Source organism: Musca vetustissima, unplaced genomic scaffold (genome assembly GCF_032173495.1).
Source record: "Musca vetustissima isolate MV318-11 ecotype Yass unplaced genomic scaffold, APGP_CSIRO_Mvet_v1 utg8112, whole genome shotgun sequence".
Classification (NCBI taxonomy): Eukaryota; Metazoa; Arthropoda; class Insecta; order Diptera; family Muscidae; genus Musca; species Musca vetustissima.
This window is the reverse complement of record NW_026880569.1, coordinates 112,813-125,047: the sequence shown is the minus strand read 5'-3', so window position 1 is coordinate 125,047 and position 12,235 is coordinate 112,813. Positions and strand designations below refer to the sequence as shown.

The 12,235-nt window shown below is 32.4% G+C and overlaps 1 protein-coding gene across 1 annotated transcript in view; it reads right to left on the bottom strand.

Moving 5' to 3' along the window:
• Nucleotides 1–261: 261 nt before the first annotated feature.
• LOC133326240 (protein similar-like) overlaps nt 262–12,235 on the bottom strand; it is a 111,639-nt gene continuing 99,665 nt past the window's right edge. Inside the window, exon 9 of the mRNA XM_061534924.1 lies at nt 262–407. Coding sequence (XP_061390908.1) covers nt 262–407 — 146 coding nt within the window. The remainder of the gene's footprint in view (nt 408–12,235) is intronic.

Sequence of the window (12,235 nt, the reverse complement as noted above, 5' to 3'; positions counted from 1 at the left end):
GTGAAGTCTACTTTTAGGTTCATTTAGGTATAGCATACCCTTAGGAGCTTTAATAAATAAGTATGTGACACTGGAAATGTTTGTCCTCTCTTTTCATTGATGAACAATATTAATTTATATATATTTAAGATATATTTTATAATTTATAAAAATAATGTTTCCCTAAAACAACTCATTAACACTTTATCTTAAATTAATATTTATATATTTATTAAAACTGTTAAAAATCTGTATGTATATAAACATGGCAACATATTGGACTTACCTAATGACATAATTAACACAAACCACACTTTGGGGTTTCAATTTGTCATAGACAATGGTGGCCTGTGTCACAATCCAACAATAGCCACCATATTTGCCCAGGAAACGATAGCGACAGGTTTCACCCTGGCCCTTGGATAAAACTGGAAGGGAAGAAAAAAATTGAAAACATTAATAAAATAGATGAAAAAAATAAGGAATGTAAAAAACTTAAGGATTTATAATCATTTTTCTAGAGGACTTTTAATCGTGGATTTTTAAAGGTATATTTTTTCTAGAGGACTGGATTTTTTGTGGATTTTTAAAGGTATATTTTTTCTAGAGGACTGGATTTTTTGTGGATTTTAAAAGGTATATTTTTTCTAGAGGACTTTTAGGCGTGGATTTATAAAGAATCATTTTTCTAGAGAACTACCAGGCGTGGATTTATAAAGAATCATTTTTCTAGAGAACTACCAGGCGTGGATTTATAAAATTATTATTATTCTGGAATACTATTAGGCGTGGATTTAATTAAATAATAATTCTCAAGATGACTTTCGGGCGGGGATTGTTCAAAAAATAATTTTATAGAATACTTTGAGGAGTGGATTTTTAAAGAATAATTTCATAGAACACTTTTAGACGTGGATTTAAAATTAATAATTTTAAAGAAGGCTTTTAGGCGTGGATTTTGAACAATAATTTCATAGAATAAAAAATCATTTTTTTAGAGGACTATTAGGCGTGGATTTATAAAGAATCATTTTTCTAGTGGACTATTAGGCGTGTATTTATAAAGAATCATTTTTCTAGTGGACTATTAGGCGTGGATTTATAAAGAATCATTTTTCTAGTGGACGATTAGGCGTGGATTTATAAAGAATCATTTTTCTAGTGGACTATTAGGCGTGGATTTATAAAGAATCATTTTTCTAGTGGACTATTAGGCGTGGATTTATAAAGAATCATTTTTCTAGTGGACTATTAGGCGTGGATTTATAAAGAATCATTTTTCTAGTGGACTATTAGGCGTGGATTTATAAAGAATCATTTTTCTAGTGGACTATTAGGCGTGGATTTATAAAGAATCATTTTTCTAGTGGACTATTAGGCGTGGATTTATAAAGAATCATTTTTCTAGTGGACTATTAGGCGTGGATTTATAAAGAATCATTTTTCTAGTGGACTATTAGGCGTGGATTTATAAAGAATCATTTTTCTAGTGGACTATTAGGCGTGGATTTATAAAGAATCATTTTTCTAGTGGACTATTAGGCGTGGATTTATAAAGAATCATTTTTCTAGTCATCTAGAATTTGGATTTATAATAAATAATAAACTTCCACAAAAACCATTTGTTCCATTTCCTCTCCTTTTCTTGCGTACATTTCATCCTGCCACCATGTGCTAATTTATTTAGCTCATCTATAAAAAAAAAATCCCTTGAAACTAAATTCCGCTTTTATAGTTGCAGCACTTAAAAATTTGTTGTATAATTACCTAATTGAAATATGTTAGCAATTAGCTGTATTAAGTGTTTTCTTTATCTTCCGAATGTTGTTAAAAGTCTTTAGTTTTAATAAGTTCGCAAAAATGGATATGGCATTCTTGAAACTTCAAAACCATTTAAGAATTTTTATGCAGGAACTTTCTCCATTCAGAAACTACGCATTTTACCATTTTCCAGAAAACATCAAGGTTCTTCAAAATGCAGCAGCAGCACATACACCATATTATTCTCAACTACCATATATCCTTTTTTCTGAGGATACCAAAGTTATCAAAAACTAATCCGCAACTACTTTGCAACACTTCATACCAAAAAGAGAGAAACTAAAAACTTCAATGAATTGCCATACTTTTGGTGGATGATGATGGTAACTTTTTTTGTGCCACCTATCCCCTGACGATACCTTTATTGGGAAGTCCAATGAATAGAAATTCCAAATGAAATCTTTACTTTGGCATTTTCCTTCATTTGTTTTTTTGTTTCTGCATAGATATCTAAGGATAACACCCTTTTATCCTTTACCAATCACCTTAACTCATTCAGGTGTGACGAGAATGAATTTCCCCATTTATAGGAAAAAGAATACGCATATTTTCCAACTTAATACACTTCTAATGATCCACCAGAAGCGGATTTTCCCCTTAGTCATGTTATGTATGTTGTGTTGTATGTTATGTTGTTTGGTGCGCTGGTCCTATCTCCCTACCTTGAGGGTTACAGCAATGAATTTGTGAAAAAAATTACATTTTCTAAAATTTCTATAACGAATTACGGTTATGATATGGGAGTTTTTATGTTTCTTCTTCTTCTTTTATGTGTAAATCGCATATTGTTGTAGCAGATCATATCTCTGTATCAGATGTAATGAAAGGATAAGGCATCGAAAGTCCATTATGCAAAGTTTGTAGATTGATTTTGGTGTGAGGGGAATTACATAACTTATTAAATCGAAAGGAATTTTAGCCGTAGATTTTTATGAATAATTTTCTAGAGTTTTACAAGAAGTGAATTTTTAAAGAAAATTTTTTAGATAAATTTTATGCGTGGATTTTTTTATTCAATAAATTTTTAGAGGACTTTTACTGAATAATTTTTCAGAGGACAATTAGGCGTGAGTGTTTAAGGAATACTTTTCTAGAGGTCCTGAAGGAGTGAATTTGTTAAATAATATTTTTTTAAAGGCGTATATTTTTTAATGAATAATATTTAGGGAACTTTAAGGCATGGATTTCAACTGACTATTTTTAGGGGACTTTTAGGCTTGGATTATTTAATTGGATTGGATTTAATCAATAATTTTTAGAGGACTTTAGGCGTAGATTTTTTAATCAATAATTTTTTAGAGGACTTTTAGGCGTGGAATTTTTAATAAATAATTTTTAAGAGGACTTTTAGGCGTGGAATTTTTAACAATAATTTTTTAGAGGAATTTTAGGAGTGGAATTTTTAATCAATAATCCCTTATAGGACTTTTTCTGGAGTGGATTTTTTAGCCAATATTTTTTTAGAGGACTTTTCCTGGCATGGATTTTTTAGCCAATATTTTTTAGAGCTCTTTTAGGCGTGTTTTTTTTTAATCAATATTTTTTTCGAGGACTTTAAGGCGTGGAATTTTTAATCAATAATTTTTTAGAGGACTTCAGGCGTGGAATTTTTAATCAATAATTTTTTAGGGAACTTTTATGCGCGGATTTTTTTATTGAATATTTTTTTTAGAGGACGTTTAGAGCGTGGATTTGTTTATTGAATAATTTTTAGAGGACTTTTAGGCGAGGATTTTTTATTGAATTTTTTTAGAGGATTTTAGGCGATGATTTTTTATTGAATATTTTAAGAGGACTTTTATGCATGGATTTTTTATTGAATAATTTTTAGAGGACATTAGAAGACCTTTAGGCGTGGATTTTATTACTGACTAATTTTTAGAGGACTTTTAGGCGTGGATTTTATTATTGACTACTTTTTTAGAGGACAATTTTTTCAAGAGATCTTTTATTCCTCCATATTTTTTGAATAATTGTCTGGAGGGCCTTTTGCGCGTGGATTTGTTAATGAACATTTGTCAATTTGACTTTTATGCTTAGATTTTTAATGAATAATTGTGGAATCATTTTTGAGGGGTCTACAAGTAATGGATTTTTAAATTAATAATTTTTTTATCGGTTTAAAAAGCGTGGTTTTAAATGTCTAATTTTCCTAAGGACTTTCGGATGTGGATTTTTTAACGAATAATTTTTCCAAAGCGTGAATTTCTTTATAAATACTTTTCTAGGGGTCTTTCAGTCGAGGACTATTTAATGAATAAAATACTAGAGGGCTTTAGGGTGTGGGTTTTTAATGGGGTTTTTTAATGAACACATTTTCTAGAGGATTACAAAGTGTAGATTTTTTAATTATTATTTTTTCAAGGGTCTTTAAGAAGTGCAATTGTTAATTAATACTTTTGCCAAGGTATTTTAGGCGTAGATACTTTATTGTTTAATTTTCTAGAGGAATTTTGTCGTAGATTTTAAATGAAACATTTTCTAGGGAACTTTTAGTCGTGGATTTTTTTAATGAATAGTTTTCGAGAGGATTTTTAGGCGTGCATTTTTTAATAAATCTTTTTTCAAAGAACTTATAGGCATTTTTAATTCAAAAAATAAAATTTTCAAAAATCCATCACTCCAATTTCCCCCCTTTCCTTCCCAATTTATTTATTTCGTTAAATGTTTTTGTTGTTTTTTTTTTTTTTTTTTTTTTGTAACGCGAAATCTGCTTTTCATAATCTATGGCACATATATGCTTCTGCTGGCTGGCTGCTTCTCTATTCGAGCGTATACAATGAAATTGCTTTGATGACGATGATGCTGCTACTATTGTATGCATGCATATTTCTTCTTCTTTTTATTTTTCTTTAGATATTTTTATTATTGCATATCTTCCTATGTATGTGTGTGTGTAATGTCATCTTGACACAACAATATCTACTCGTTGTGTGTTTCATAAATGGTTCAGATGAGACTGCATGCATTTATACAAATACCAATGCCGGTCCCCAACTGCATAGATGAACTATCGCAAAACGTATATTTTTCCACAGATTCATTTTATTTGATTTCGTGTTGTTTTTGTTGTTGCTCGTTCAATCTTTTCTTCAAAAACTACTGAAGAAAAATTGTTTTGTAAATTGTTTATATCACCATTGCAGTTTACATGAGTGTGTGATTTGGGGGAGGGTTAGAGGTTTTACATGTGATGGAATCAGTATGTGTAGTATCTTCTTCTGTCATCGTTTTTCGTGGCAGTTTATGAACTGTGGTCCAAAAGAACACATTAGAGGCTACAAAATTATATTGGACTTTAAGTTTAGAACTTACTTTCTATATGACTTTTGGTCGTGGAGTTTTGAACACACTATATATCCAGAGGATTTTAGGCATGGTTTTAAGTGAATAATTTTCAAGAGGACTATAAGTGATCATCGATTTTCTGACAATAGTTTTGAAGATATTTTACTGACAAAATTTACTGTGGGTTTTTTAATATATAATTTTCTAGAGGACTTTTAGGCGTGGATCTGTTAATGAATAATTTTTATGCGAATTTTGGGCGTGTATTTTAATAATAATTTTCTAAAGGACTTTTAGGTGTGGATCTGTTAAAACAATTTTCTAAAAGACGTGAATTTTGTAATTATTAATTTTCTGAAATACTTTTAGGCGTGGAATTATTAAAGAATAAGTTTCAAGAGGACTTCTGGGCGTGGATTTATTAATGAATAATTTTCTAAAGGACTTTTAGGCGTGGATTTATTAATGAATAATTTTCTAAAGGACTTTTAGGCGTGGATTTATTAAAGAATAACTTTCTAGGGGACTTTTAGGCGTGGATTTATTAAAGAAAAATTTTTCAAGGGCCAACTGAGGCGTGGAATTATTAAAGAATAATTTTCAAGGGCCAACTTAGGCGTGGATTTATTAAAGAATAATTTTCAAGGGCCAACTGAGGCGTGGATTTATTAAAGAATATTTTTCAAGGGCCAACAGAGGCGTGGATTTATTAAAGAATAATTTTCAAGGGCCAACTGAGGCGTATATTTATTAAAGAATATTTTTCAAGGGCCAACTGAGGCGTGGATTTATTAAAGAATAGTTTTCTAAAGTCTTCATAAGGCGTGGATTTATTAAAGAATATTTTTCTAAACGAACTGAGGCGTGGATTTATTAAAGAATATTTTTCAAGGGCCAACTGAGGCGTGGATTTATTAAAGAATATTTTTCAAGGGCCAACTGAGGCGTGGATTTATTAATGAATATTTTTCAAGGGCCAACTGAGGCGTGGATTTATTAAAGAATATTTTTCAAGGGCCAACTGAGGCGTGGATTTATTAAAGAATATTTTTCAAGGGCCAACTGAGGCGTGGATTTATTAAAGAATATTTTTCAAGGGCCAACTGAGGCGTGGATTTATTAATGAATATTTTTCAAGGGCCAACTGAGGCGTGGATTTATTAAAGAATATTTTTCAAGGGCCAACTGAGGCGTGGATTTATTAAAGAATATTTTTCAAGGGCCAACTGAGGCGTGGATTTATTAAAGAATATTTTTCAAGGGCCAACTGAGGCGTGGATTTATTAAAGAATATTTTTCAAGGGCCAACTGAGGCGTGGATTTATTAAAGAATATTTTTCAAGGGCCAACTGAGGCGTGGATTTATTAAAGAATATTTTTCAAGGGCCAACTGGGCGTGGATTTATTAAAGAATATTTTTCGTGGATTTATTAAAGAATATTTTTCAAGGCCAACTGAGGCGTGGATTTATTAAAGAATATTTTTCAAGGGCCAACTGAGGCGTGGATTTATTAATGAATATTTTTCAAGGGCCAACTGAGGCGTGGATTTATTAATGAATATTTTTAAAGGGCCAACTGAGGCGTGGAATTATTAAAGAATAATTTTCAAGGGCCAACTGAGGCGTGGATTTATAAAAGAATAATTTTCAAGAGGACTTTTAGGAGTGAAATTATTAAATAATAATTTTCAAGAGGACTTTTAGGAGTGAAATTATTAAAGAATAATTTTCTAGGGGACTTTTAGGCGTGGATTTATTAAAGAATAAGCTTCAAGAGGACTTTTAGGCGTGGATTTATAAAAGAATAATTTTCAAGTGGACTTTTAGGAGTGAAATTATTAAATAATAATTTTCAAGAGGACTTTTAGGAGTGAAACTATTAAATAATAATTTTCTAGGGGACTTTTTGGCGTGGATTTATTAAGGAATAGCTTCTAAAGGACTTTTAGGCGTGGATTTATTACTGAATAGTTTTCTAAAGGACTTTTAGGCGTAGACTTGTTAATAGATTTATTAATGAATTATTATCTAGAGGACTTTAAGGTGCGGATTTATTAATGAATAATTTTCTGAAGCACTTTTAGACGTAGATTTAATGATGAAGAATTCTCTGAAGGACTTCTGGGCGTGGAGGATTGGAGATGAATTTTTAATCGAAGTTTAGGATTTGTATTTGCGTGAATTTTTTAACGAAAAATTTTCCTGGGTTTTTATTGGCTTGAATTTCTAACAAATTTAGAGCGTTTTTAATAAATAATTATAAGATGGTTTTTATGCGTGGATTCTTTGAATAAATAGTTTTCAATGGACAATTTTCCAGGGACGCTAATTTGTTGAACGGATGATTTTCCCAATGGCCCTTCAGCTCGTCAATATAGACACACTGACCTATTCATCTTGTCTATATAGGCGCACTGGTCCTTCAGCTCGTCTATTATAGACCCACTGACCTATTCAGCTTTTCTATATAGGCACACTGGCCTTCAACACGTCTACATAGACTCTCTAACCTATTCACCTCTATATAGACTACCTTTTGTTAATCTATTGAAATTCTTATTGAAGTGCGGTTTGTAGCGAAGGTAGCTTTACTTCAGTTCGCCTTTGGAGGCTCCCTGCTTCACTCTCCTCGCCTATGGAAGAATGCCATGTAGAATATAGAATACTCTCTGCTTTAGTTTACCTATAGAATTCTCCCTGTTTCACATCTATCCTTTAAAAGAGTCCCAGATTTAGTTAACCTATTAAGACTCCCTAATCGTCTATAAAGGCTCCCTTCAGTCTTTCTATAAATCCCTTCGGTATTCATTTAATATAAAAAAACTTCTTTGAACCACAGTCTATGTGTATTGCACTCTCCTCAAACTTCCTTCCCCCTCTTACGATCCAAATTGCATGATGATATTATTCAGATTTTCTTTTGCATATTTTCTTCATATGTTGTTTTCCCTTCGCGTTGATGCACAAAAATTTCATGCATGACATATCCATGATGTGTCGATGTGTGCGTGTGTGTATGTTGTGATTTGAAGTTAAATTTGTTGAAATTAACTATTTTGGGAAAATTTCGCTCATGTGTAAATAATGTTGGCGTGGTTTGGTTTCTTTGCATGTGGTGTTCGTTCTTTGGTGTTGCAACTGATTGAATTAAATTTCGTTTTGAATGAAAAGTTTAGCAAAACAAAAAGTCGTCCCTCCCAAAAGTAGTTAGCCAACAAAGGGGGATAAGGGAACTTAGCTGTATTAGCTACTCGTTATCTTCGCATTTTCGGTTAATTTGTTTAATGAAATGAAAATTATGGAAAATGTTTCCTAAAAATATGCTATTTGCGAAAATACAAAGGAATTTATGGGGGAGGGATAACACAAATGCGCATAAATGTATGCTACACAAAAGGGAAGATATTTGTGTTATAATATAAGGAAATTTAAAAATGGGAACTACGTATCAGTCCTTTGATGTAAAATTTCTATACTTTAGGGTGAGGTCGCCTAAAACTATGCACCACACATAATTCATAATAATTTCAGTTTTGCATGGGGATAGCCCAGCTGGATACCAATTTAGAACCATTTCTGTGACATATATTCCTTGTTGCCTGTAATGCGCTAAATTACAAACTTGTAATTAAGGAAAAGTAATTAAATAACAACAGCAGGCCTTCTTAATCTATTTTTGTATACCACTAAGTATTCCCTCGACCTCTTCCTGAGCCAACGCACATAATTTTCTAAACAACACACTTTAATTATAATTTATATAATATTTTTCATCTTGAAAGAAAATTTAATAAAATATGACCACAAAAGAATTTTAATGGTTATTGCGGTTCTAAAATTTATGTTCGGAAGCATTAAGGACCTTCTCTTAAAGTATATTTTTAGGCTTATAATCATCATGCGTTTTCCCTTCATAAGAAAACAAATGAAATGAAATATTATAGCATCTTCACCTGTGGTAATATTTAATAACAAGAAATATATAGAACCTTTCACATAATTTTTTATTGGAAAGGAAAAATCAAAACATTTCCGTGACATTCCCAACGGATTCATTTGGACATGTTTTGAGGTATTGTGGGTTTTCCTGTAATTAGGCACACTTAATATTTTGTGACGGCCGATGGTGGTGGTGGTTGTAATTAGTCAATGTTTTTGTTGTAATTTTTATTGTTTGTCACAGGAAATAATTTACAATATTTGGCCTTACACAAGGTAATGTAACAAGGTGTCCTGGTAGTAAATATGAATTTTAATTCCCGTCATTTGGAGGGATAAGGAAGAAGGGCAGGAAGGTATTGTTATTTTTATGCCAATAAGGTCTGCTAATTTCGGACAGCATTGTGTAATATTTTTATTTGGATTTAATAAATATACGCTTAATAGCGTGAGGGAAAATATGGATTAAACACAACCATAAATATTGCAAAAGGGCATAGATGAACTGTGGGACCAGGGGTGAGTCAAAATATTGAAAGCTGATGCGTCAATGAGACTATATAGATTTGTTATATGGCAAGATATAAAACAGATAACCTTTATAGATTGTCTAAAGCAGTTGGTCCTTATGGACCGACTAAAGCCGAGGAAGACTTTATGGGCGAGCTGAAAATCTGGGAGTCTTTGCAGACAAACTGAAGCTCTGATAGTCTTTATAAATTATAAGAAACTCAGGAAGTCTATAAAGACAAGCTAAAGCTCAGTTTGCTTTTACAGATAAGCAGAAGAACATAATATGTGGGAGTCTTTATTAACAAGCTAAAGTTCAGGGAGCCGTTACAAATGAGTAGAAGCTCAGAGAGTCTTTATAGATGAGATGAACCTCAGGGAGCCTTTAAAGATGAACGGAAGCTCTGCGAATCTTTGCTGACGGGCAAAAGTCCAGAAAGTCTTTAGAGACGAGCTGAAGCATTTATAGATGAGCTGACGCTCAGAGAGACCCTACATACCAGTTCGAGATTTGAGAGCTATTATAAATTGATAATCCCCAAGCGAACTGAAGGAAGTCTTGTATATCCACTGAAGTGTGCCGGCATAAGTTTTTTTTACGATTTTTGTTTTAGACGATCAAGATGGATGGGGGTCTTTTTAGACGAGTTGGAGGAAGTAATTTTCGTCGTGTTTTTGAGAGTCTGTATAGACTAGCGCAAAATCATTTACAGAAGCTGAGTTATCATTTTGACGAACTGAAGATCTGGGGATTTTTATAAATTGGCTGAAGCTTATGAAGCAGATAAGCTGTGCGTTGATATTTTTCATAGAGGAACTGATACCTAAGGAATATTTATAGACAATCTGGTAATTAAAGAATATTTACAGAGCAGTATAAGATGGGCTGAAAGGAGTCTCCATAGAGCTGAAGTAGGGAGAATTTAGAGGCGAACCTCAAAGTCCTGTCAGTTAGTATATATAGACGAGTTGAAGGTTCATCAAAAATGCTGTCTATAAAGGAGCTAAAGGGTGAAGACAATGTAGTTTATAGATGTTTTGAAGGAAAATCTATGAAAATAATTATGAAGTATATGTAGAAATGGAAGTCTTTACAGTTGTGATATATATTGGGTAGTCGGGTTACAAATTTGAAGGCCTCCATATTTAAATCAAAGAACCAAAGAACCTTAACAGAAGGTCAATTGTTTTTTATATAAATGGATGTCATAGCGAAATCCAGAGATTATCATTGGCTTGCTGGCAATGAAGATTTGTAGATAGATAGATTACAAAACGATGGGTCCGGATTGGTCTTCATATTGTTATAAAAAGAGGCTCACATCGCCCTCTAGATAAAATGCGTCCGAAGCCCTTCCATTAACATTGACACATGAAGATAACACAATAATAGGAGTGACAGGAGATAGTGCCACCTAGAGGAAAATGTCAGCACTAAATACGCAAAGATATCATCTACTGCAAAAAAATCAAGGAGGCATTGTTTCTAAAAACGATAGATGGCAGCCCCATCATCTAGAATAGGATACAGCAAACCAATCATCTAATTAGTTAGAATAAACCAAGAGAAAAAAGACACACTCAGCCAAGATGAGGATCGACTGAAGAATAATAAAGCAGCAGGTGCGATGGATAACCAGCCGAACTATTCGGCCGGTGGTCAGACAATTTGGCTAGAGGAATGCATGCCCAGCATCAGCATTTTGTTTACCGTGCAAAAAAGGAAGACAAGACGATATGTGCCAATTATAGAGTTATTAGTCTCCTTCCCATCGCATATAAAGTGATATCCAGCGTGCTGTGTGAACGACTGAAGCCATCAATCGACGAGCTTGGAAATGTTTTTATATAAAAACCCTAAAATATATGTCCTGAATGTAGGATTTTGTCTGGTTATGAAATGTTCCAAATAATCGTCTATTGTTAAATGACATCTAGAGAGCGTATTGTTTTTTATAGTTCTTATAAGACTATATGAGCCATATATTAGGTACAGATATAACACTTTCATTAGTGTTTTACACTGATATTATATTTAATATCACGTACGTACAAAGCCCATACATAGTCGAGATAACTTTTCTACTTCATCTTTTCTTAGAAGAGCTTTTATAAAAAAATACTGCAGTAGCTTAGGCTGTCATCTATGGTAATATAGGAACACCGTCTCCTTTAATTTCTACAGTGGTTTGAGTCCTTGCTTATTTAGTGTTGCCATTTTCCTCTGGGTGACATTCTCTTCTGCCATTCCTATTTTGTGTTATCTTTATTGACGTTAATGTTCAGATTGGGAATTATAATGTGAGGAGACTTTGGAGGCATTTCATATTTTAAGCCTATTTTCACAAATATTCAAAAATCACTTTAAAACTAATTTTCTTCCTCTTCTGGGATTCGAAAACATGACTCACAGATTTGTATTGAAAGATATTCTGACACTATAAATTTCTGGAAGTTCTTTTATATACAATTGACAATTAAAAACCCTTCTATATCCAATATAAAAGGAAGATTTCTACAGCCATAGAGTGTCTTTGGAATTTGTTAAGACTATCCTTTGCATCCACTCACCCATATAGACAATTGACATTCCGTTAATCAATATATCGATCCCCAACAGGGTAAAAATTCGTATATTTTCGAAATATTTTTGTATTTCTCCTTTATCAAGAAGATATTTTATTCAAAATACTCATA